We start from the raw sequence: 26,729 nt of genomic DNA on the forward strand, positions 1-26,729 counted from the left end.
GCCCTGGTCCGAGGCTTCCCGTCCTGTGAATGCGCGGGAACAGTGACATCAGGGTCCGTCTGTGCGGGACTCCGCAGCCTCACTTTGGAGAAAAGCCTGGGCCGTCGCTGCAGGTCTTTTCCCGCTTTGTCCGGCTGGATCCTCTCCGGCTCTTGGGGTCTGGCTTTGCTCTCCGCGCCTTAGGGGGCCGGATGGGTGACGCTGCGGGGCACCGCCCAGTGTGCTCCTTCAGGATTTACACGCGAGTGTCTGTGCTAACCAACCCCTGTGGCCTTGCGCCCGTGGATCATAATCTGGGGAAACAAGCCCATTCAGTTTTTATTCCTGCGGCAGCGTAATTAAGGGTTGTCCTGAGGAGAATCATCTAGAGTTCTCAGCTCCCCTAGAGATCAGACAATTCAGTTCTTTCCTCGTAATTTTTCCCTCCGGTTCTTTTAAACATGTTTTCAGATTTATCATATTGCACAAGAAAAAAGCCAATCCAAAAGGGGAAAAATGAGGAGGGAAAAAAGCAGACAAGAAACAGCAGCAGCAGCAAAAGGTGAAAGTGTATGCTTTGGTCCCCTTCAGTTCCCTTAGTTCTCTCTCTGGGTGTAGATGGCTCTCTCCATCACAAGATCGTTGGAACTGACCTGAATCACTTCATTGTTGAAAAGATCCCGTCCATCAGAACTGATCATCACATAACCTTGTTGCCATATATCTTATTCTCTTGGTTCTGCTCACTTCACTCAGCTTCAGTTCATGTTCATGTCGGTCTCTCCAGGCCTCTCTGAACTCATCCTGCTGATCATTTCTTATAGAACAGTGATATTACATAACATTCGTCTACCACAACTTGTTCAGCCATTCCCCAGCTGATGGGCATCCACTCAGTGTTCAGTTTCTTGCCCGCACAAAAAGAGCTGCCACAAACTTTTGCACATGTGGGTCCTTTTCCTTTTTTTTTTTTTTTGATCTTTTTGGGATACAGGCCTAGTAGAGACACTTCTGGATCAAAGGATCTGCATTTTCCTTTTATTCATGAAGCATTTGAAGCCTGGAACCCACAGTAATAACATGAATGGAGTAGGATTTGAACTCAGGTCCTCTGACTTACTCTGGATGCTGAAAGCTGTAAATATGCTAACCCTCATTCACTGTTCAGTCTCATGCTGGAGGGTCTAGCCAGGCCCTGCTTACCAGGCTTGTGGCGGGCTTTATGCAGCATTCTTCCGAGAGCCCGAGGGTCAGGTCTGGGGGCACCCTGCTGGAGGCTGGCTGGAGAAGCTGGGAACACTGCCCTGTGCCCTCCTGCAGAGCATCGTCAGGGTCTGATTGTATCCTCATAGGTGTGAGGGGGAAGGAGAGAAGGAGGGAGGAGAGGAAAGAGGGAAGAGAAAGAGGAGAAGGGGAAGGAGGAGAGAGAGGAAGGGAAGGAGAAAGGGAGGGTAGAGGGAAGGAGAAAAGGAAAGAGAGGGAAGAAGGAGAGAGAAAGGAGGGAAGGGAAAGGGGGAAGGAGAAGAGGAAAGAGGGAGGGAGTGTTTGTGGTCCGATTCCCCTAAAGGGCACGGGTTGTGATGGTGAAGGCACATTAGCCAGGCCCAGTCTGGCTGGCCCACCCTGTCCTTAACCCCTTCCCCTTGGGGAGAGCACGCCTGAAGGAAGTTTGCTTTGGAGGAGGGTGATGACAAGGATGGGACCCTGAGACTTTGTCTAGTGCAGCCCTCTGGCCTAGTGCTTGGGGGTCAGCCTCGAGGCTCAGTCACCCCGGGCATGGTGTCCCAGATGCAGTGCCAAGAAGTTTTAGCTTCCCGTCCCCATGGGAGCCCAGAGGGAGGGAGGCCTTGGGGGCTGGGAGGGGTTGCCTTTAGCCCGCCTGTGTTGTCTCTTCCCCTCCCCTCCCCCCCAAGCCCCAGATTGCGAAGGGGCTGAGAAGACAGTGATTGTTCCAGTCTGGGAAATGTCCCGCTTCACACGTGGGGCCTCTGTGTGCTGAGCCAGGGGAGGGAGGGGGCTCCCTTGCCCCCGTGTGTTCGGGACCCCCACAGGGAGCCTGCTGTTCAGAGTCCCAGTGCTGAAGTTCATCTTGTGGATGGGGGGGTGGAGCGAGGCCTTTTTAACTTTATAGCCATAGCATCATAGCCCCAGGACTGTCTAAATGCCTTCACGTGCGCACAGACACCGAGATTTAAACAAATCTCACATAAGAACACCAGAATCCTCAGAAAGAGATGGGAACGCTGGGGTTTCACAGTTGCTGTTTTTTTAATGATCAGTGCTGCCCAAAGGTCATTTAAGAAACTATAAAAGTTGAGCTTACAAACGTCTCTGCAGTACAGCTTATATGTGAAACACAATAACATCTCTTACATTAATTTTATTTATTTTAACTGCATTATTTTTCCAGTTACATGTAAAAATAATTTCAGCATCCATTTTTCAATAAGATTTTGAATTCCAAATGATCTCCTTTGCCTCCCCTTTCCCCAGACAAACTGATGGAGGTTCTACATGTATAAACATCTTACATGAACTCTTTTAAAATATTGCTTTTCCATCCTTGCATGATACTATGGCGATTTCTACATTTGGGCTGGTGGTACTTTGATCCAGAAAATTGTCCTTTTAGAAGATACATTATGATTTTGAAAATTTGAAAGATGAATTAATTTAATTTGATATGTTCTGTTTGCCTCCCCACTTCCCTCTTACATTTCTCCTGAGTCTGTGTCAAGCTTTGGATGACAGCTTTGGAGCTAAAAGGGGGCTTGCAAAGCCCAATTCCATCCAAGCCTCTCCTTTCTCCGAATAGAAGCCCCTGAGCCTGGGGTGGGGTCCTTGCCTAAACCCAGGATTCTTAGCCCCAGTCCAGAGTTTCCTTCTCTGAACCACAATCCTGACACAGCCTAAAACTCTGAGCTATTTAGATGGAAATGAGTTAAGTGCCTCTCCTTACTTTGGGCTGAGGGCTTTGCTTCCCAAAACCAGGATCTCTTTTCAGACATGGCTTTGGTGACTTCCTCGGAGAGCTGAGGTGGGTCCCCAGGGACGTCACGGGGTGACAGCCCCGGAGTCCAGGGGAGTCTTCTTCTTGACAGCTCCTGAGCTGCCAGTGTCATGACTCACTGGGTGAGCACCCACTCACACTCCTACTTTGTGGTTTTGAATGGCCAAACTAATCCTGGGACCGATCATGTGCAGCGTGCCGAGGGATGGCACTCGCCGGGTCGGGATAGGGTTACAGGAAACCAGCCTTCAGCTGCCGGGCACCCAGGGCCCCTGCTCAGGACTGCGCCCTGCATGCGCCCCAAGGCCGGCCACATCCTGCCCCTGGCCAGCGGCCCTGCCCCTCCCTTGACTCCTCTCCCAGAGGCCGAGTCCCCACAGCCGGTCTGGTGGGGAGCCTCTGCAGACCGAGGGAGGCCGGCCTCTGGAGGCCAGACCTGCAATTTGTGGCCGGGCCCACCCTCAAAGCCTGGCCAGCCGGGCCTTTGAGCATGCGGGGTCACCTCCACCCACGGAGAGGTCTGGGGCCAGGACCTCAGTGGAGACAGCCAGTCCTCAGATCACAGAGAGGTTGGAGAAAACCTAACGCCCCCAATCTTTTGGCCTAAAGTTACTGGGTGCGGGAATGGAACCACTGGCAGATCGGAAGACAAGACAAAGGAGAAAAGCTCGGTTCAGGGATCAGAGAACATTGAAGTCCATGAAATGTGTTTTTCAGAAGTTCAAAATGAATTGTAAAAGTTTTGTCTTAAAAATTTTTAATTTAATTTCCTCAAAAACCACACATTGGGAATTTTCATTGAGTTCTTGCCTGCAGAAACTCTTCACTTATTTTTGAATTTAGCTAAAGTTCCCTAGGTTTTTCTTATTTTGATTTTTAAAAAGCCCAGAATCAGCTGCCTTCCCTATACTTGGGTGGGTCCCAGCTATTCATTTGTAACTGGACAGAATGTTAGCCTTAAGAAATATGTAAAAACAACCATGAGCATACACATACACACACACACACACACACATCCCATTTCTTTCTGTTGCCACAACATTCCATACTATCTTTGACAGTTGCTAAGCTCTTTGGAATGTTACAGTACAGAAAATGCGTGCATGTATATACACAGAATATATGTATGGGTTTAAACCAGCTTAACTAAGAGACTTTATCTTGTATTTTCTAGGCTGCTAAAAAGAAAAAAAACTTTAACACAAAATTTCACAGGAAGTTACATAAGATTTCTACATACACCATAGTTTATTTAGTAAAGATGTGCACATAAGGGAAAACAATTAAAAGAATATACATTTAATTAGATCCTATTATATATACATATGTATTTGTACACACACACACACACACACACACACACACAGTGTTCCCGAAAAATAACAAAACTTGAAAAGTATTGTCATTAACATTTTTTGAAGAGTCACAGAGATTTAAATTCATTTGGTTCTTTTCTTTATTATTTTCCTTAATGGTAGCCATTAGCTTATGTCACAAGAAAAGTCAAATGCTCCGGAAAAAAGAACTTGAGATGCTCTTGGCACGCTACGTTTTTTCCGTAGCAGATTGAATCCCGGGTCTTCAGTGTCACTTTTCATCCTCAAAAACCCCCACTTTATAAAATAAGGGGTGACTCAGACATCAGAAGAATGCAAATTCATGGGGTGTTGAGCAGTATTGATTCTAATTCAGCATCACAAAGTTATGAAAACTAGCACACAGGCCTGAATGGCCTAGAAAGAATCCAGGCCATTCACCTGCTGCTCTTTTGATTGCTATTTATAAAACTCATTTGTCCTGAACTTTGTCTCTGATGCTTATAGATGCTTCAGACTGAACTGGACAAGCCTCAAGTCTTGCTGCTGGTTATTTTAAATAATTTTTTGGGGTTTTCTGTATATTTCTTGTAAATTGAGCTTTCTTAAAATGTTCAAGCCAGGGGAAGGTTGATTTTTATATCGTCTCTCTTGGGAATTAAAATCTAGTGTTTTGATAGTAGTCTTATGGAAAAGAATTTATTAAGTGTTCATCATCGTGTTCCTAACAGACTTTGAACTCTTCGGTGATGTTGTGAAATCGTGCACTCATTTAAAAAAAAATACTTTGTTTTGTCTTTATTTTTATTCGCAGTCAGTAGTCAACTAGAAATGTGATCGTTATGGAGTTTATAGATCTGAAATAGGATTTAGACCACCCCCTGATTTTACAAAAGAGGAAACTGTGGCTTGCGCAAGGTTGTACAGATAATGAGTTTTAGAGGAGGATTTGAACTCGTGCCACTTTGCTTCCCCCTCTTGCTGTATCCTAGGTGGTTTCAGTGGCGTTGTCATGTCTTACATGACGCAGGATCAGGATTGCTAGAAGCCACGTGGGGCCCTTTCTTCCACCTCTAGAACCTTGGATATTTCAGTCCCCTAATTAGAACAAAATTATTGCATAGTCTTATTTACACACATAAAAGCTAAATTCAGGCTTTGTTCTAGTAATAAGTGTTTAGATAATTCCTAATGGCACATGTGATTCAGTTTATCCTACTTCGATTTATCTGCATATTGGTGTTTAAAGAATATTTAAATGATAATATTGGGATTTAGTCTTAAGAAAACTAGAGTTTGGAGAATGATTACTTGTTTTGGCCTTAAAATAAAACCTATGACACTACATTCTAGATTAAGGGAAAGTTTCCATCGAACTTGAGAATTTGCTGTTTTTCCTTTTATTTGTAGTTTTAGTTTTCTAAAATGTTTATATCATCAAAGCATGTTGAATATTCAGTTGTTGCAATTAAATTAGATAAGTTTTCCAGTGTCATAGTTTTAACATCCTAAAACGGCCTTGCAAAATACTTTAAATCCCTGGAAATGTTAGGGGGGAAGAAGATTGGGAATTATTCTGTTGTGGTTAATAACATTTTCAGAATTAGATTGTGAACTAGACATTTAAACAAGGGAAATGGCAATTTCACTTGCAAATATTCATGTAGTTTAGGTTATATTTAAATAAGTCTGATTATTATTAAAAGCAAATTGCATGTATTTTCTTAAATAATCTATGATAGATATGTGTGTATGTGATATATATATATATATATATGTATATATATTTAATGCAGGAATCTTTTTACCACTGACTTGATATGTTTTGTTTTGTTTTAATTACGAGATTAAAATTGCCTTGAAAAAGAATATCAAAGACAATTGTGTATGTAAACAATTCTGGAAAGCTTGCAGATTTATTCATAAAATTTGCATGAGCTCTGACTCTTTAGTAAGGATTCCTTTAGGAGGATCTCAGGTAGCAGATGGCAAGCATAGAATGCTCAGTTAAACAAATTAAACCATTAAATGACGGCATCTTTCTAAGTTATGATGCGTTTAATGTGGTTGCAAAATTTTAAGCTAAAACAATTTTTGAATTCTTTGAGAATTCCAGGAGCTCCAAAGGCTTTCTTGGCACTCCACATATTCGCATGACTAGACTCTAGTGATTTTTGTTACCTGTAGAGTAAGCTGTGCTTTGTTTCTTTGTTGCAGATATGCCAATATTTGGTCTCTGTCCAGCCCATGATGATTTCTATTTGGTGATATGTAACCACTGTAATCAGGTCGTTAAACCACAGGCATTTCAATCACATTATGGTAAGTGTGCATCCATTTAAAATCATCTTTAAAGGGGGAAGGTAAAGCAGGATTAAGCCTAAGATGACAGCAACATGGTGCATCATAATACTTTTTATTTCACAAAGTAGATTATGTTTAGAATTCATAAGTACCGGTCAACGCTCATTGTGTGGTAGGAGCTTTGGTAGACACATCCAAACACTTATTTAATTTTTTTAAACAACACTTTTGTGAAGTTTGGGTTTTGGTTGATCGGGGATCTTTTCTGCACAGTCTTGCTCTCATACTTCATTGTGGAGTGGAGGAAGGGATGGCTGGGTTCTTGAAGATGAGACCGGGTTCACCTTGCCCAGAAGGCTTCAGAGACAGGCCTGGGCCAAATTGTGTCTACTTTGGATGACCTGCCTGGTCGAGTCTAGAGTGGCTCGTCCCCAGCAGACTGGCCACATGGTGATGAATTCTTTGGCCATGGCAACCCACGAACAAAGCACAAGGCAAAATGGCCTTCTGCTCTCCGTGGCCCCTTTTCATTTCTTCAGGGACAGGGTCTGAGTGGTGGGACGGGGGGCCTGAGGCTGGGGATTATGGTTTCTAATATACCTGCCTTTATGCCCCTTAAATGGGGAATCATTCATCCAGTGATCCAAAGGGGACATTTTGCTTGAGGAGTTGCCTTATTAGTCTTGAGGTTCATTGTGATTGAAACCAGAAGACAAAAGAAAGTTGTTGATAAATTGGAGGATGAGAAATTGAACAGGCTGTTAATCAACTCTATAAGAAAAGAATCTCCAGGGCCAGATGAATTTACAAGCGAATTCTGCCAAGCATTTAAAGAACAATTAATTCTAATACTATGCAAACTATTTGGAAAAATAGGGAAAGAAGGAATCCTACCAAATTCCTTTTATGACACAGATATGGTGCTGATGCCTAAACCAGGTAGGGTCAAAACAGAGAAAGAAAATTATAGACCAGTTTCCCTAATGAATATTGATACAAAAATCTTAAATAAGATACATTGAAGGACTGGCTTTCAGGTGTGGCAAATAAATGAATTGGCAGAGTTGGTTTTCTTTTGCATCTGAAAGCAAAAAGGGATGCTCTTGCCTGCAACTTCATCTTGTATTGCCGTGCTTCTGATATACATCTGCAAAAAAGACCATTGGAACATCATAAATATAGCTTTGGCACCAAGGCCTATTGTGCAGAGGTAGTGAAATTCTACCAAAAAATGAAGACTTCTATTTGTGGATGTTTCAACAAGCCCAGGAAAGGCTTGTGTGTGTGTGTGTGTGTACACACACACACATACACACACACACTGTTCCAGGAGGCACAGATGAGAAAAGCCAAAACTGGGAGCCTGCTGTATCTTCTACAAGTCTATTCATTATAAATAAATTTTCTAAGAAAAGAATCTGAAGGTTTGAGATGGAATTCAGGCCCTGTGTCTACCGGCCTGAAGGCCAAAAGAGCCAAACTCAATTCCTTCCTTTCCCTGGGCCTCAGTTTCCTTAACTGTGAAAGAGAAGGAATTGGACTAAATGGCCCTAGGTCCCTTCCATCTCCAGATCCAGATCCCATGGTTTTAATGTCACAAAAGTGAACTTGGGTTCATTTTATATGAAAGGAGAGGACTCATCACCAAGTGAGCATCGGTGTTCCCTGGTCAGCTGCCTGCCTGGGATCTGCCCCCTCATGTGCTAGAATGAAGTTCAGACTTGGCTAATAATAAAACAATATATAGGTGCCCATAGCCAAATAACTGCAAGATACAGCATCAAAAAGGAGAAACAGATGGAGGACAGGACACTGACACAGAGCACATCAGTTTTACACAGAAGGTCACATGATGCAGATAAATTCTACATTGAGACCCAGGTAACAAGAGTGCTGAGGAAATGCTTGACTGATTTGCCACATAGAGAAAGATGGTGGCCATGGGCAATACCGGTTCAGAATGTAAATTTGGTGGTGACTCACAGCGAGGAGAGGGTGGCGTCACCTGAGGAAGTGACAAAGAAGAAGAAAACAAAGAAAACCCAGTGGTCGTCACCACTAAACACGGGCATCCGAGGGGCCTAAGCTGGTGGGTGGACAAGAAGGAACAAAGATGGGACAGACCTGGAAGGGTTTTTGTCAGCAAGCCCATTGCTCTGCCAAAAAGATGGCAAGTGTGCTGAGGAAGAGAATAAAGGTGGGAAAACAAAGCATCTGGACCTGTGGAGCCGTGGGTTGTGGGGGCTCCACTGTGAGGCCCTAGGGGATCAGGTCTCAAGGAGGAAGGTCGTCCAGGCTGAGAGAGTCCGAGCTCGCCTTGGACTGATGGTGCACGGCAGGGAGTCGCGAGTGCTGGTCCTCGGGAGTTGGAATGGGGCTCACTGACAGGCTAGTGGGAGGCTGGAGTGAGCAGGCTGCAGTGCATCCCAGACCATGGAAGCCATTGAGCAGCTCACCCTTTCTTGAAGAGAGTGCGAATTGGCCTCTAGTTCAGACAAGGTGGATAGTCACAGTCACTTCACTAAATTTGGGCTGCTCCCTTTCCTTTGTCATGTTCTATTTGTGAGCCTAACTGGAGATAAGAACAAGTGGTTCCCCCCTAGGAGTATTATGCAGGCTAGTTGCTGTGTCTGGACCAGATCTCTGAAGGACCTCGGTACAGCCCGAGTCCTTGGTCTTGGTGGAGGAGTGATGAGATGAGACTCCTGTGGATGGTCAAACATGGAGTCTGTTTATTCTAAATTCTCGCAGCCTCATATACCCTAATACCCTTATGTAACCAAAGCAACATTGCGCAGGTGGGACCACATGAACAACTTGCTATTGTGTGTAGATGACTCTTTGCCACCTGATATCCTTCTGCTTCAATCACAACACAGGTTGTCACGTCCCCTGACTTCTCAGGAAGGCTGAGAGCCCTTAGGGGAGATGGGGAGCTGACCCAGACATTGTCAGCAGGTTCCCTCTGGGCTGAAGGGTCTCCTCCCTCACCAGAGTTTCCCCCACTCTCTATGGCCCTCTACAGCTAGTGGGTTGGTGGCCTGCAGGGATTTATTTGTTTGAGCTTAACCTCATTGGTATAGACTAAAGAGATGACTGCCCCAGAAGGAAAAAGCCTTCCTCCAAGGGCTGGTGAGATGGTGAGCTATTTCTGGCAGCGCATCCCTTTTGCACATTGGGTAACAAACAAGGACAATGAAGTGTGTTGATATAAAGCTGCAGATAGACCATCCAGGAAATCAAACAGGACATTCCCCTGGAAGACCAGATTGCAAAAGCTTATTTCCTAATTCTTTCTTCTTTGCTTCTGTTGTTCTTTCACCCTAGGCACCCAGATGGCCCACTTGTTACCTAATATCCTCCAGGATGTTGAATATGCAGCCTACCTCTTCCTTGTGGAAGAACATGTTTAGTAACAGAATAAGCAAGCATGGCTAGATTGGAATCCATATTGTGGGAGAGGATTCTGACGTTCAAGTTACAGGCTCATTAGCGAGCATAAGCAAGACTTCTTACTCAGGACAACTAGTTTAAGAAGGAACTTTTCCTCCTGCTTACCAAATTGTACAGGATGTTTTAAAAAATTATGGGAAATGTGATAGTCAAAATCTAGTTGTTTTTATTCTGCAAAAAGATTAATTTTTTTGGATCATTTTATATGGAGATAGCGAATGTTTCCTAAATGGAATTTAATTTATTAAAAAAACAAGTTGCAGGTTTTGGGGGGATTTGAGGAATGTATTTCTGTTCTTTAAGATGAAGTACACTTGGACCATTGTCCCTGCTGAACACTTTCTTTGGGAAACCCACCCGACACACACCTGGCAGATCACTTGGTAGGCACATCACAGAGAGAGCAAGCAAGGGAAGCAGACATACACAAAATGTTGCCGTCTAGAACATCCTTGATAAGTATCTCAAGAGGGGCACAGACCCAGTGCTGTGAAGATCCTAAAAGGGAAGTGATCGATCCCCTCTGTCGAGGGGAGCCAGAAGAGGCATGGCTTGTCCAAGGCAAAAACTCACCACCTTTCTCCCGAATCCGCCCCCTTTCCTTGGTTCCTGTTGCTGTTCAGTTGCTTGAGTCATGGCCGACTCTTTGTGAGGTTTCCTTGGCAAAGCTTCTGGCGTGGCTGCCCATTTTATAGAGGAGGAAACAGTCAGAGTTAAATGCCTGGCCAGGGTCACCCCTCACTCGGTGTCTGAGGCCGGATTTGAACTCATGGAGATGCAGCTTCCTGGGACTCCAGGCCCGGCAGCCCCAGCAACCTGCCCTGCCTCCCTCCCCATGGCTGGTCCCTCCCCTGCTACTGGCCGTGGTCCTGGCCTCCCTGCTCCAGTGTCTCTTGGCTTTGTCCTCTCCCTTTGGCTGCCACAGGCTCCTGAAGGGTGACCAAGCTCCCTGAGGAGAATGGTCCCGGATGGAGGTGGGGGGGGGGAAGGGGACGTTACAGTCGCCTCCAGGTGATAGATTGGCCCCTGCTGCCAAACGGCTTTTAAGGATTGTTAGTTACGTGGGATGACTCATTGGATAGGGAAACAGGAAGACATGTTTGGAAATGAAGGCTACCTATTATTTGTGGGGCCCTAATATTCTATTACAGCCCACCTACCACAGTATTTCTTGTTTTTTGCTGCCATAAGTTAGTGGCTGAGAATAGTATGTGCATACAGACACACCCACACACGTATGTGTATATACATAAATATGAGGGGAGAGGGGACACTTTACTTTTTCTTCTGTTTTTGACCTCACTGGAGTATGTTATTAGCTATGAAATCTCTGGAGCAGAGAATGGATGCTTGAGTCACTTTTTTATTTTGCTGAGGCAATGGGGGTTAAATGACTTGCCCAGGGTCACACAGCCAGGAAGTGAGGCTGGATTTGAACTTGGGTCCTCCTGATGGCAGGGCTGCTGCTCTAACCACTGCGCCACCGAGCTGCCCCTCATTTTTCCTTTTTTAAGCATAATTTCACTTTGCTTTCTGCAGTGACTGGGCCAGTTCAGTGTGACCAACTATCCCAGCATTCCTGTCTCTGCACAGCCTTTCCAGTGTTGATTTTTTTTCCTATCTTTTGCCCTTGGTGCCAATTTCCTCAGTGAGTGGTGGGGCCCTACGGTTGTTTTCATCTGCATTTCACTCAGTTTTGATGAATTAGATTAGTCTGTCCTGTAGTGGTTTAAAGTTTTTTATATATATATACACACACACATACACTGCCCCCCCCCCCCCAAAACAAAAACAAAACAAAACAAAAAAAACAACCACCCAGCCCTACCTGTGCTAACTAAGCTTCATGGTGCAGTGATACCTCAGCTTGGAGCCCAGAACCTTGCCTCTGACCCCAGCTATCCCCATGAGCGGGGCCAAATCACTTCATTTTTTCTGAGCTTCGTTTGCTCGCTTGTAAAATGGGGCCGGCGGTGCCCGTGCTGGCCGTCTCCCCGGAGTCTTATGAAGAAAGGCTTGGTACATTCTCAGATGCCGTGTGTGAATTATTACCCCGATCTGAACAATGGCAGAGGAAAACTGTGTTGCCAGGTGTGGGGTTTGCTAGGCTGGACCGGCACAGGCCGGTGGGATTGGACTGGGAGAGGCGCGTTTGGGCTCGGACACCCCATGTGGGTATTTGCCGGGTGGGGGCCAGCGCGGGTGTTGCCCGAGGGAGGATTGCAGTGCAGCTGGGGTCAGAGCTGAGGAACCCCCACGTCTGCAGGGGACCAAGCGGGGGGGGGGGGCGCCTGGCAGGGCACCGCGGTGGTTTAGGCAGGAGCGATAGGGCATAGGCGGTGTGGACCTGACCAGGTGGTGGCTGCTGGCTTCAAGGGATGCAGCCTGAGCCGGATGAGCATAGAATTGGGAAGGGTGGAACAGAACAGGTGCCACTGCGTCCGCCATCCGTAATACAGCTTGGTGGCTTTCTAAGTCACCCTGAGACCACCCAGAGGTGGCAGTCCGGATCATGCTGGTCAGGAGCTGGGGAAAGCGTTCCTCTGGAGGGGGACGGGTAAATCATTTCCTTGCACATCCCCTTCGCACATCGGTAGCAGAGCAGATGGTAACAATGAAGTGTCATGATGAAGCTGCACACAGACGTTCACCTAGATTGGAAAGCAGGTGCCGACAACCTGACCAAGACCGTAGAACCATCAGCACAGGGCCTGGCGCAGGGTGGGAACTCAAGGCCTTTGCCCAGGCCTCCTCAGACAAGACAGCATGCTAGTCGGGTCATCCCCTTCTCCCTGGGCCATGGCCAGACCCTCCTTCTGCCCACCCTCGCGGCCCCTGCCTCCAGTGAGCCGCGTCCCCTTGGGCTCAGCCCCTTCACCAGAGGCTGCCGACCCTTTCCGATTGCGCCCACCCCTTCCTTACCTTCCCCAACTGCATTCAAGTCGGTCTCTTCCCCAGGCTCCCCTCACCCTTGACCTTCCAGGGTTCCTTCCCTGCCAACCCTCATGCAACCTCCGAGACTAGAACCGTGTTTTGGTGGCGAGCTGGACTGAAGCCAGGAAACCTGGGTCTGTGACAGGCTGGCTGGGAGACTCTGGCGTAACTGGGCACACTCCAAGACTCGCCATCAGAGGGAGCGCCCTTCTGCTTGGAGAGGGGAGATCTCCGTCCCTGGGACATCTCAGGTCTAGGCCCACTCCAGCTCTCCCTCTGTCCCTCCTCTCGGCCTCTCTCCTTTCTCCCCCCGCTTTCCCCAGACCTGGGGCTTCTTCTCGTTAGTGGTGTGGGCCCCTTTGGCTGCTAAAGCTGAGGACCCTTCCCCACAATTTTTCCCCCAAAACAAAACAAGTGCATACTTTAAAAAATGTTGTTACCATAGGTGGTTTTATTGCTTGCTTTTGAGAAGCATTCATGCTGATGGGAGGGAAATATATGTTCTTACCTTCCAGTGAAAATGTGTCCTTTTGTGAAATGTTATGTCACAACCTCTTAATGTTTATTTTCTTGTAGTGTGGACAAGGGAAATCCCTCTCAGCTGTATAGTTCTGCTCCTATGAATGAAAAATTGTTACGGCATATGACACACAATTCCTTCCAAAGCAGTTGTCTATTGAGGAAGAGAATGGTACCTCCAAAGTCAAGTGTAATAATTATTTGGAACCATTTCCCAGCTTCTGGCCCACGGCAGTTGGGAGGTCCCCCTGGGTCATCAATCAGCCAACAGGCCTTCCTGAGCTTTGAAACTGATTTTCCAGTTTTCCCTGGGCACGTCCTGTTGGATTTTTGAGAAGCAGCATTAAAAAATATTAGTCACCAGCCCTTGATGGAGAGCTTTCCACAAAGCAGGTTCTGCGTTAGGCCCGAGGGAGATGGAAAAGGGAAATCACTGGCCTTGAGGAGCTTACGTGTGGGGTGGGGGTGGGATCTACCCATCAGTGTGGAGAGAGAGCATATCTAGAGAGAGGTGGGTATTCATTCCTAATGGAGGTCAAGGCCCAAAGGGAGTAGAAATTGAATTTAATCCACAGACTCCTGTTTTCCCGCAGATTTCCGTTTGAAAGGTACAGGAGGGCTTCCTTGGGGGAAAAGAAGGTGGCTGAATTATCATTGAAAATTTAGAATTAAGATAGTCTGTGGGCCCCATTACTCTGGTGTTATTGTTCCAGGGGCTTTAAGTCCCATTATTTTGCTTTTCCATAGCAACATCTTTTTTTCTGACAGAATCTTATCCATCACTCAGTCAGTGAGGTATCGGTTGAGCTATTGCTGTGTGCTTAGTGCTGGACCCAATGAGTGGGGGTGACGGAGACACACAAGCTGCGGTCCTGTGCCCTGATAGCCCCCCCACCCCAGTCAGGAAGTCGGAGACAGAGGAGATCCAGACCCATGTATGCAGCACTCCCACCTGGGAACTGAGAGGGTCATTTGGACTTGTGGGCCTTCTCAGCCCCTGCCACAGCCCACCAGGTCCACCATGGCCCCGGCCCAGGGGCATTTTAGTGCTGGGCCCACACAGGGCTCTGGTCAAGCCAGAGCCACCTCAGGAAGTGTCCCACCTACAGGTCTGTGTGCCATCAACCTGTGTGAAGGTGGCAATCATGTCTTAAACCCTAAATTCCAGCTCCCAGATCTTGCAGGCCTCCCAAAAGGAACAATATGGCTTCTACTTCTTTCTTCTGTGATTGCTGTCAGAGTTTTATTTTAACTTTTTAAATTAAGTTTTGATTGATTTTTCTATTTCTTACACTAGTATAGTTGTCTCAGACCTCCTTCCCTCTCCTCCACAAAGCCTTCCCAATTGACAAATAGTATTTTTAGAGAGGGGAAAAAAAAGCACAAATGATGAAGTCCAAACCTGTGCATTGGGTAGCCCCTGTGGTTGTTCCTCCTTCACAAAGGAGTGGGTTGGCCTTGGTCCTTATGATTTTGTTACACTTAGCTTTAACTTTTTGGTAATCATTTTTTCCTTTAGCATTGTTGTAATCACTGGGTATGTGTTTCGTTGGCTCTGCATTAGAGAGAGTTCTCTTGTATTCCTGTTATATGTGAAGCTTGGCTATATTTTGTAGATTTCTTAGCATGAAAATGTGTTTTGCCAAAGGCTTTTTCTGCATCTGTTGATGATCATGTGATTTTAGATATTTTGATTTTTGATCTGATTGATTATGGTGATAATTTTTCTAATGTTGAACCATGTTTTCATCCATAGTATAAATCCCACTTGGTCATAATGAATTGTTTCTTGAATAAATCACTGTAGTAACCTATAAGCTGTTTAAAATGTTAATTATATTTGACCTGTAGTTTGGTTTCTTTTACCTTTCTCTGGTTTAGGTATTAGAACCATTTTTCTTCACTAAAGGATTCTGGTAGGGTGCTTTTTTCCCTTGGTTTTTGAGAATATTTTTAAAGTGTGTATACTAACTATTTAAAAGTTTGAGAGAATTCTCCTGTAAATTCATCAGAACCAGAAGGTTTTTTTCTTTGACAAACGTGAAATCACAGTTCCTTTAGAGTTGGACCTACTTCCTTTTTTTTTTTTGATATTGAGTTAAAGATCTCTGTGGTCTTCTGATAACTGTATTTTTGAAGTTATTTTTCTATTTCCTTTGTGTTCTCAGTTTTATTAGCATAACAAGTTCTTATTATTCTTTTTAGTTCTTTTTGTTGGCTATGATTTTACCTTTTATATTTGCCATTTTAAAATTTTTGATTTCTGCTCCTTAATCAGATTATCTAAAGTTTGTCAATGTTGTTGGCCTTTTCAAAGAACTGTCTTTTAGTTTTATTTGTTATTTCTGTGGAGATTTAAAAAAAAAATTTCCAATTTAGTAAATTCATTTTCATTTCTTTAGTTTCATTTTGTGTTGCCTTTATTTTGTTTATTTATTTATGTTTCTTTTAAGCCACAGATGGTAATTTTTTTTTCTCTAACCTGTTACTCTTTTTTCTTTATTGGTTTGTTTAACCCATTCACATTTAAAGTTAGGTTTATATTTTCCTCCATCTGTCTCTAATAGCTCTGTTTCCACCACACCAGCCCCTCTTCTGCTATAAACATAGTACTATTTTCCTTCATTTACTTTATCTTAATCTTTTTATTTTTTCCTTTAGAGATGGCCTTATACCCAGTGGCTTTTTCCTTCTGATCCATCCTCTCTCTTTTCTCTTTGCAGTTTTGCTTATTTGTTCCTTTTTTTTCCCTCTTGCATTGATTTAATTATATAATTCTCCCTCTTCCCTGCTTTTTTTTTCTCCTGTCATGTAATTTTTGGCTTTCTTCCCCTTTAAGTACTTTTTCATTAGTATTTAAAATTTTGCTTTTTGCCCCCTCTTTTAAAATGATTTCTCTCTTCCTTATCTTCCCTCCTTTTCTCTCTACTCAACACTCTCCCTCTCTGATTCAGGACCTCTGTCATTATCCATTCTCTCACTTTTCTCTAAATTCTTCTTGTAGTCAAGCTTCCAAGATGTCCATTTCAGGTTCTTCCTGCTCTGTAGGTCTTGCTGCACAGATTCCCTTTTCCATTGTTTCCAACTCCCAGAACAGTGCCAGTTCCTATAGAGTCAGAGAGGAGGTAGGGTGCCGTGGGCCCCCCGGAGGCAAGGTACCATAGAGGTCCAGGAGCTTTGTCCCTACTGTGTCTCCCCAACGTCCACCTTCCCCCTGGTCTGTCTCTGCTCACTCTGTGGCTGACTGTGCTATTTCATGGAGCTCCCTCTCTTGTGTTATCTGGCAGCCAGGGTTGCCCCGGGCTGCATCCTGAGCACCCTTCAGAACATTCTTTAGTCCACTCCCTCCTCTTTCTTTTGGATATGGAAGAGCCTTGGGTTTTTTTTTTTTTCTTTTTTTAAAATTTACTTAGATTTGTATTTGAAAGTCTTTGTTCTGATGGCCTGAAGTTTGTTGTTTCCAAATTAATTCGCTATGTTTAATCACCACCTGTCTTGGAGTTTGCTGTTGTGGTTTTTTCCCTGGGAGTGATCTATGAAGGCTTTCCATTGGAATAGTTTTCTTCATGTTCAGAAGTTATGGATAGGTCTCTTCCACCTTTTCTTCGTTGTGGTGTTTTTGACCTGTTGTGTTCTTCGGGGAGACTTACTATCCCTAGGTTGTTCCCTGCCTTTGAGATCATGATGACCAGAGGGAGCATCTTTTCTTTGAAAGTTCTTGTTGTTGCTTCTCTTCTTCTTGAATGCCTTTCACTTCTGTATATTTATTGTTCTCTCTGTTTGCTGGAGAGGATTGGCTTGGAATGTTCCAGTTTTTCCATCCTGCCCATTATTTTTGCTGGGCAGAACGTACATTCTGTTCTCATCATTCTCTTTTCTCTCTCAAACCCTTCAGGAATAGCACCTTATGGTTTCAGATTTTCTTCATACTGTGTAGGGTTCTGTGTCTCATAAGAATTGCATCATTTTCCTTTATTTTGCAGCATTTATTCATATATGCCTGAACTCATTTACCAGAGCTACAATCCACATTTTGTTTTGCTGTCAGAATGTCTTTTCTCTTGATTTATCTGCTTATACTCAGGGTCTTTGAATTTTCTTCTTCCTGAGATCTTGACTCATTTCAGTCTTTTTTTCCTTGTGATTTTCTCCTATTCCTTTTCTAATCTTACCCTCTCTGATGGTGGTTTCCTTGGAGAATGGATCTCAAAGCATCACTCTAGGCAATTCCTGGTTCACCAGCCTAGGTCTCTGCCCCAGGGGATTTTGGGGTTCTCAGAACTGGCCCCACCTGGATACGGGGTGCTTTCTCTCAGGCTCAGAGGAGTACCTCATGCATCTGTCCCGCTCCCTCACTTCCTGACTTCTCTGGTCTGGCGCTGTGCAGTGTTGGAGCTTTTGTTTTGGAAATGGCAATGTTCCCCCCTCCCCCCCATGTTATGTTGCTCACATAACATGGAATCTCCCCTCCCTCCATGCTTTGGTGTTTTGGGGTGCCTTAAAAACTGACCTGTGGTGGAGCGTCCCGAGCTCATATTGGTCTGATCGGCCACAATCGGACACACAGTAACTCGATTCTAACGTGGTGATGTCATTTTGTTTTCTTTGAAAATCTACAACAACAACCACAATAGTCAAGGGGTGGCTGCTGCTGCTGCTGTGGTTTAAAAGGACTAGCACAGAAGATGTTCTCTTAAATGCCATTTTTGCCAGAGGATGAATAAATAAAAATTAGTCATACCTTGTAAACTAAGTCATTTCAGAATATGTCAGAGCAAAATGTATTTTAATCTAATGGGGTATTTTGGTTACTATCTTAGTTTCTATTCTAGATAACCCTTGAAACACAGAAAGTGCAGTATTTATGATCTTAAAATTGCCACCAGATAGTTAAATTTAATCTTCTTAAGAATATTCAGCAGCAAGTGGCTGTTTTTGTCCTGTCTCCTGTTTGTAAAAGTCTTTGGGGGAATGTGAATACAGGATCCCCTTTAATTTATTGGGAATTGGTTATTTCAGGCCCTTTTGATAATAACATCTTCCTTTGGTTTGAAGACTAAATAAGAAATTAAGTATTTTTCTTTCAGCATCATAAATGTTGGCTGCTAAAATCAGCTTCCCCCCTTCCTTAAAGCGTCCAATGGACGCCAGTCTCTTGAGGACACATTGGTTTTCCTTCTCATTCATTGAGCAGCCCATTGGCCGATTGTAGCATTCTGAGAATGAAGCACTTGCTGGTCATCTTGTTTCACTTTACGCAGCTCCACAAGCACGTGCAGACGTCCCCAATTACCAGCGGATCCTGGCGGTGCAACGTTGCCTGTTGTCATGGAGCTCCCCGGCAGGCCAACCGCTCCTTCCTTTGGGGAGAGGCAGGAGTGTTTGCGCAGGCAGCTGGGGGCTAGACATTCTGCTGCAGATGCTCTTCTTTATCCACTTTCACAGTTCGCTTAGCCCTCATTTCCACAGTGAGACATTCAGAGAGGCCCGATCTTGTTTTGGTTTAACCTTATGAACATGTATGACTCCTTTTGGCGTAACCACAGAAGCTTACGGAGTTATTTCAGAGCCATGGAAATGTTATCTTTATTTCAGGGAGGAAGTTGGCCAGCCGTTTTATTGTATACTTACCACCAAAATGTTATTATTAGTAATATTTCAGTCACTAACCCAGAGCTTTAAGACAGTTCTCACATACATACAAATGTCAACATGCAAGATGAAAAATGTCACAGGTAACATTATTTTTCTTCCAAAGGAAATAGGAAGTTGACTGTTTGATCAGTAATTTGCATCCCTGGGTATCAAATTGCAAAATGAATCCCATGAATTAATTTAACTTTCACCACAAAGTGATTAGTGCTAATTAAATTTTCTGCAAATCTCAATAGCTCAATAGGCAGTGATTTATGCCTGCCTCAGCCAATATGAACTTATTTTTATTCCCCTCCCCACATACTATACAAGTATTAAAATCCTTTTTTCTCATCGTTCCTCTGCATATTATGCAATACTGCTGATGGACACATGCTTTTAATTCCTAGCTACAACAGCTCTGATTAAGCATTCTGGCTCCTCATGTATTGGTTTGTATATTTGCTTTTGTTATTTAGACATTAATGGCATTAAAGAAATGGAATCGTGGGTGGCCTCAATTGGGGGGGCCACTTAGCACGTTTTAAGTTGGCTCTAAATGGGAAGGAATCCTGACAGACCAATACCACGGTGATGTGGGGAGCCGGCCTGCCAACGCCAGCTTCCTCTGCCTGCATTTGGAAATTAAAATTTCAGTAAGACAGATCTGATCAAATCTAGCCATCGGAACCAGAGAGGATCTTTGCCTTGGCTTAATCTCCCCCCTCACCTTCCTTTTACTGCTGAGAAAGCTGAGGAAATGATGTCACTTATGCACTCAGTGACCTGGGTGAGATTGGAATCCAGAGCCCTCCAGCACCAAGGGCAGCGCTTTGGCCACTCTGGCTTGGGAGGGGAGAGGAATGAGCATGGACAGAGCAGCTGCTTTGGGCCAGATCCTGCCGGTGTGCCAGCTGGGGACGGCTTTGCTTTGGAGCAGGCAGTAAAGTGCCTTCCATTCGTTCAGGGGATGTCTCTCTCCCATGTGAAGCCGGGAACACTTGCAGGTCCTAGCGAAACGGTGAAAGAGATCATTGTCATCAAATTGCATTGGTAGATAGCTTTACAAAGGTTATGTCCTATGATCCTTATGGTTACTCCCATTTTACAGGTGAGCAGATTGAGGCTGAGAGGATTCAGCAAAAGAACTCTCTGTCCTTCCTGTCCCTGACAGGTGTCATGCCTCATTCACTATTCATGTTTCAGTTTCATCCTTTAGAATAATTCTTTTCCTTTTTCTTCTTAAAGCTTCAGGTGCAATAAACACCAAAGCCTCTTATGATTCAGACTTTTCCCCTCCTTCCTCTTCATATCTTCCTAGAGCCCTTTATCCTAAACTTTTCTCACTTCTTTCACTCCCTACTGTTAGAAAACAGCTCCTCCAGATTAGGAACTGATTCATTTTGGTCTTTCTATCCCCACTGCCCACCACAGCACTCTGCACAGTTAGTAGCAACAATAGACATTTAGTAGCAAAAATATTTGTTGACTTAGGTTCTTGTACTTGAAAATGCTTGGATATTATCATTTAGCTTTGCTTCAGCTTTTAAAGAAATAATAAATAATTGGATGGTCTATCAATTCATGTAACAATTACTCTCATGTCTATCGGACTTTAAGATGATTTTAAAAGTACATTTTTCTTATGTTTTTCTGACTTATAGTTTTTCCCCAGGATGACTCAGTTATTTATTTCTCTTTTTTCTCTCTCTGTCTCTATCTCTCTGTTCCTGTTTCTTTCTCTCTCTCTCTCTCTCTCTCTCTCTCTCTCTCTCTCTCTCTCTCTCTCATATACACACACACACTCACTTCTGTCTGATAATTAGAACTTGCTAGTATGTGCTCTTGTCCATGGCCAGGAGAGGGAGTGTTTAATACTGCTTTATACAGTGACATCCGCCAATTTGGTTAGATAACTGTTGAGAAAACTTTGCTTATCTAGTTTCTTGGACCTGGTCTGTGTTTACACACGGCCTTAAATTTTTTTAAAAAATAAATTCATTTATTTTCCTCCAAGCTGGATCATATCTGGACATTGTAACTGTAATGCCTTCAAAAATGTGAAACCATAGAGGTAAATGTTAGCAAATCCCATATTTTTTTCAGATGTTTAAAAAGAAGGGGAAAAAAATTTATGCAATCATTTTCATTATTTGAAATACTCTAGAATACAAGCAGTAGGTCTCAATTCTACCCTTCTCACTTGAAATACTTTAATGGCGAGTGAATAAGCCTTGTGTAATTTACCCCTTAATGGAAATGTGAAGAAAATATATTAAGTGTCCCTATTATGGGCAATTCATGGCTGGAAACATAATTTTCTTCTTTTTGATGAATTGGTTTATGTTTTATAGAACAGTAAGTGATTTTTGTCCCTATACACACACACACACATACACACACACACACACACAGGTAGTGTGTGATTTTTTTTTTCTCACAAAATACCTTCTAGACTGGATATTAAAATAAAATGTTTTCTGGAAAGGTGAGCTCCCAGCACTGATGGTTTGCAGCTCACATGCTAGCTCTGTCGGTGCCCATGCTTTTATTACTTTTAAAGTGTCCAGTGTTGACACTTTTAGTAAGTCTGTTGGGTCAGTGATGGCTGAATTCAACAGGGCACGGAAGAAGCTTGGGAAGAAGATCTGAGGCCAGATTTTCATGCATCATAAACTTTCTTTTGTAGACATTTACTTGAGAAAAAAATTTCAAAGGGTGGACTGTCGAGTTAGGACTCCTGAAAGCACAAGCAGCAGTGAAAATACAAGTGTTAACAGACTTAACTGTGATTGGTACATTGAAATCTTCCAGTGGGTTTGTTTTTCCTAGTGCTTTTCTTGAGGTCGTATGTTGTTACTGTTAGGAATGGTGACTGTGCCAAGAGCAGTGGTGATCGGCCATTCGAACCAGCCTCTCAGAATGGATCCGGACCGCTCAGACTCCTCCTGGATTGTGAATTGGGGCTGCGGAGCTCAGGAATTCAGTGTTTTCTGTGAACCCAGAGATGACTTGGGGGGGGTGGTCTTTGAAAGAGCAGACTTCAGCCGTCATGAGGCTGCTTGTGGAAGCCTCCCTTCCAGGCGATTTGAAATTTGGTTCTGGAGTTAATTTCGTTCTTTCCGAAGGTGAGCCTGTGAAAACCACGTGGTCTTCTGGAAGATGGCGGGTCTGCTGTCTGATTCACCGCCAGGTGTCTTGAGCAACCAGGATATTGAGCTCATTGCATGGTCTGTACGAGACTTGGCAAATGGGGTTGCAAGGAGGTGTTTTATTTGCCTGCGTGTGAGCAGTTGCAACAGTTAAGTGGATCGTAGACATCAAGTTAGCTCTGCTTGGAAATGTTCTGGAGTTAGTCCCAGCACTTGGACAGATGGTGCCAGCCAGGGACACAACATTTATTAAATGCCTACTGTGTGCCAGCACTGGCTCCGGCGCTTTACAAAGTTTATCTCATTGGTTCCTCACAACAAGGCTGGGAGGCAGGGGCTGTTCCTGCCCCTGTTTTGTAGCTGAGGAAATTGAGGCAGACCTGGTCTGAGTTTTCAGGAGCACAACTGAAACAAGTTGAAACAATCGTTTCTCCCCCTTTCAAGGGCAGCTGGTGAAGAATGTTCAAACCCATTGAGGAGCTGGGCCCCCCCAGCGCTCCCCAGAGAGAACTCGATGGGACAGAATGGGGGCCTCCCAGGGAGGGCTGGAGTGCTGCGGCTCTTTAGTGGTATCCCCTGCATGCCCTGTGGGGGGTTCCAGGAGCCGTGAGTTGTGGAGTAGCAGGTGGCCTTCGGGGGTGACATCCTGGATGGGGGGAGCTCCTGGCTGGTCTCGCCAGGCCTGCAGGGGTCTCGGGGAGCCCCACTCAGTGCTGGTTCTGGGATCAGTTCTTTCTCCAAGGCTCACCCCCACCTCCCACTCCCAGGTCCGTGAGTGCCTTCCACAGGGCCTCAACTCACCTCTTGGCCGCCTGGCCCTCTGCTCCGGCCTTGTCTCTGAGTGGGCTGAGACCGAGCAACGTTGTTGTTGCTCCCTGTGTGCCCCAGATCAGAATGGGGGTGGGCACGGCCCTCCCGCCTCAGCTTTAACAGCTGTGAATCAGCCTGCGCTTCCCTTAAGGCGGGACCCAGTCGCGCTTCGGCCTTCAGAACCCTTCCCCACGCCTCCTGCCGGCTTTGTCCTGGTGGGCCCTGCCAGGGAATGGGAGCTCCTCGGAAGGAGGATTGCTTCCTTCTTGGAACGGATCCCCAGGAAGGGCTGAAATATGTGTTGGGTGATTGATTGAGGGGATGGGAAAGAGAGAAAGAAAGAGACAGAGAGAGATGGAGAGAGACAGAGAGAGAGATATGAGGGGTGGGAGAGAGAGGGAGGGGGGAGTGTGAGTGTGAGAGTGTGTGTTAGGAAGCAGCCTTGAACCAAAGAATTATCACAGATTGTTGAAGGCCAAAAGTGTCTCTCGCTTTTTTTTTTTTTTTTTTTTTTCTTTTTTTTGGCTTTCAAAGTGATAGCTTAACTATTAGATTATTTCTTATGGGATTCAGGTGCAGTTTTCAGGAAGCCCAAGCAACATTGTGGGGTGGGGAGGAGGGAGGTAAATGCCCACAAGCATAATAATAATCATAGCTGGCTTTCATGGGGCACTTTAAGGTCTGAACAAAGCACTGGGAATATTTCCTTGCATATGGTTCTCACAATAGCCCTAGAGATTTGGGCTGTTAATAGTCTTACTTTGTAGAGGAGGAAACTGAGGCAGGTTAAAGATGACATACCCAGAGTCTCAGTGTGTTCTCCACAGGGCTAAGCTGCCTTTGGACACATTTAATATATTTCCATTTACATTATTCTGAGCAGAAACATTTAATCTGTCTATTTATTTTTGGTGATTGATTACTACTAGTCATATCTTTTCTGTTAAATGACTTAGGGGAAAACAATTAGTGTTCTCTGTTACAGCCCACCAGACCCAGGTGGGCTCCGTAGCCAATATTCATCACCTCTTGGCCATTCTTGGGATAGCCCCTGCAGGCTGGCCCTGTTATCATCAGTTTTGGGGCCCGGGGTCCCAGGCCTTCTAGCTAGAGAGAACCTGCCAGAGCTTTCATGAAACGGAAAAGGGGGGAGAAGGGAGAGAAATCCCCTGTTTGCATCTGCCCAGCTTGATTCTAAGAGGTGAGCTAGCCAGAAGTTCATGGAGGGCAAAACCATGACTAGCTTATACATCGTAATTTTTTTTTTTAGTTAATGCCTTGGGTGTGGATCAACCTGTAGGTGTGGGTTAGGGATTCTTAATCTTTTCTGTTTTAGTCTCTGGCAGTCTTCTCAGAATGACGCTTTCAGATGCATAAAATAAAATACATAGAATTACCTAGAAAACAAATTTTAGATTATACAAATAAAAGTAAAAGTTAAAGCATAAGCTCAGAGAGAGCTGTTCCATGTGTTTGTCAGCAACCATCAGGACAAGCACCTAACAGCTGATCGGCCATTGGGAGTCATAGACAACGGGACGGCCTGGGAATGGGGGTGACGGAGTAAAGAGGGCTGTTGGGCCTTGGGTTGTGGTTCAGAAAATCAGCTTCAGCAGCACCAGATCGAGGCTGGGATGTGAATAATTGGAGAAGAAATCAGGGGGTGAAAACTGCATCATCCACATGCTCCAGTGGCCAGGAGTCCCCGAGGGCGTCCCTGAGAGGCCCGGCTCCAGGCCTGCTGGCGGGGCTTGGGGGGTCTGGCCACCAGGCCATGGCAGAAGCTGGTGAGGGTCCTGGTGGTCAGGGGCCCGGGAACCAGCCCAGACAAGAGGTTGTGAGGGTGTCTGTGTGTGTGAGTGATGAGTGTGAATGTTCTGTCTGTCTGTCTGTCTGTGTCCGAGCCCTATCCAGGCCTCTGGGCTGGTCGGTTCGTGGCAGAGTTTTCCCAATGTGCTCATCCTGGCCTCAGAGGGCAGAACGAGGAGCTGCTGGGGAAGAGGGAACAAGGTGTTCCTTTCCACAGTGGGCCTGAGTGAGGCGGGCTGCAGGCTCCCTGGGGCTCTCCTGCTGGTGGCCACAGCTGCCTGGCCTAGGTCCGTCTCTTTGGCCTGAGCCCAGACTGTGCCGGAGCCTTCTGTGTAAGGGTCTGCGCCTGAGCTCACGGGTATCCAGGTGTGTGCTTCCCTTCTCTAGGAAGAGAACATGAAGTCACTAGGGAAGGAGCATTTCTACCCCAAATCATGACTGTGAAATAGAGTATTTGTCATTCTAACCACAGGTGGCAGGTGTCTATGTTTGTAAGGCGTTGACTTGGCAGCAGCTGACAGCCCAGTGGTTAGAGCACTGGGCCTGAAGTCAGAAAGACCTGAGTTCAAATCCAGCCTCAGATTCTTAGGAGCTGTATGACTCCGGGCAGTCTCTTAAGCTCTTTTTGCCTCAATTTCCTTACCTACAAAATGGACATAATAGTAGCAACTTCCTCCCATGATAGTTGCGAAGATCAGGTGAAATGGTATTTGTAAAGCATCTTGTAATTATTATTTGTTTTTACTTTTATTTTTATTATTTCTAAAAATTCCAACCCATTTTTTCAGTTGTCCTTTGCTTTCAAATCAGCACCAGCTACTGGGGGCAGGCAGATGGTTTCACAGAAGACAAAGGGAGGTCCCCCGTTCCAGTCAAAAAGTAGTAAAATCAGAACATGACAAACAGAACTTCTGGTCTGCTCCTAAGTTGTCTGCTTTTATTAGGCCCTTTCCTTTTTAAACCCCCTTTACTCCTACTGCTCCTCAGAGATCCTGCTGGCCACGGCAGAAGGACAAGGAAACGTGGGCATTGTATGGAGCCAGGATCTTGGCGATTGCCGTTCTGCATGGACGTTGTTAAGCCGGGGTTCATGACCTCTTTTTTAAGTGCTTTTCTATCCCCTTAGATCTTGCTGTTTCAGTTCCCTTGGTATCCCTTGTCATCCACATGCCTTTTGTGCATTGACTCGTTAGGAGAAGAGGTCCCCGACTTCAGCCCCCAGAGGGGCCCAGGACCCAGGCACTACCCCCAGGATTCTTTGCTCGGTCTCTGTGGAAGCCTCATTGGGGATGGAAAATAGTTAGAAACTCTGCTCCAGTGTTAAGTTTTCAAAACTTTGCTCCATCGAGTCCCATCCACCAGGCCTCCCACCCGTGTTAGACATGCTCATTGATCTGGTTGGGAATGAAGCGCCCACTTCGGCACAGGAGAGAGTCAGGGCCCCTGCCCTCAGGGAGCTTCTGCTGCAGGAAAACCTGCTGCTGATGGCAGAGTCGGAGGCCACGGGAGAAGCCTTGCCTCCTGTGTGCTTGTCTCTTCCCTCCCTGGGGAGGTTTTCTGAGCGCCGTTAAGGAAGGTGCAAGGGGGAGGGCTTCCAGCGCCATCTTTCCTTTCTCGCCTCTTCTTCTCCTGCCTTTCTCTGGCCCTGCTTCTGAGGCTCTTTCTGGAAAGCTGACGCACGTCCTTCCCAGCGGGCGATGGGATTTGGGAGGGGAGCCTTTGTGGTGCTGGGGCCAAGCTTTGAAAAATTGTAAAATTCCAAGGTGAATGCAATGCCTTGCAATCAGTCTCTAGACTGATAAATTTGGT

At 45.2% G+C, this 26,729-nt stretch overlaps 1 protein-coding gene across 3 annotated transcripts in view; it reads left to right on the forward strand.

Annotated features, from left to right (window-relative positions):
* The window catches only part of ATXN7 (ataxin 7), a 124,011-nt gene that overhangs the window by 62,687 nt on the left and 34,595 nt on the right, over positions 1 to 26,729 (forward strand). For all 3 annotated transcript variants that reach the window (XM_031953551.1, XM_031953545.1, XM_031953555.1), the window contains one exon: positions 6,523 to 6,627. In XM_031953551.1, the coding sequence (XP_031809411.1) occupies positions 6,523 to 6,627 (105 nt within the window). The remainder of the gene's footprint in view (positions 1 to 6,522; positions 6,628 to 26,729) is intronic.

The sequence above is a fragment of the Sarcophilus harrisii genome, chromosome 1, assembly GCF_902635505.1.
Source record: "Sarcophilus harrisii chromosome 1, mSarHar1.11, whole genome shotgun sequence".
NCBI lineage: Eukaryota > Metazoa > Chordata > Mammalia > Dasyuromorphia > Dasyuridae > Sarcophilus > Sarcophilus harrisii.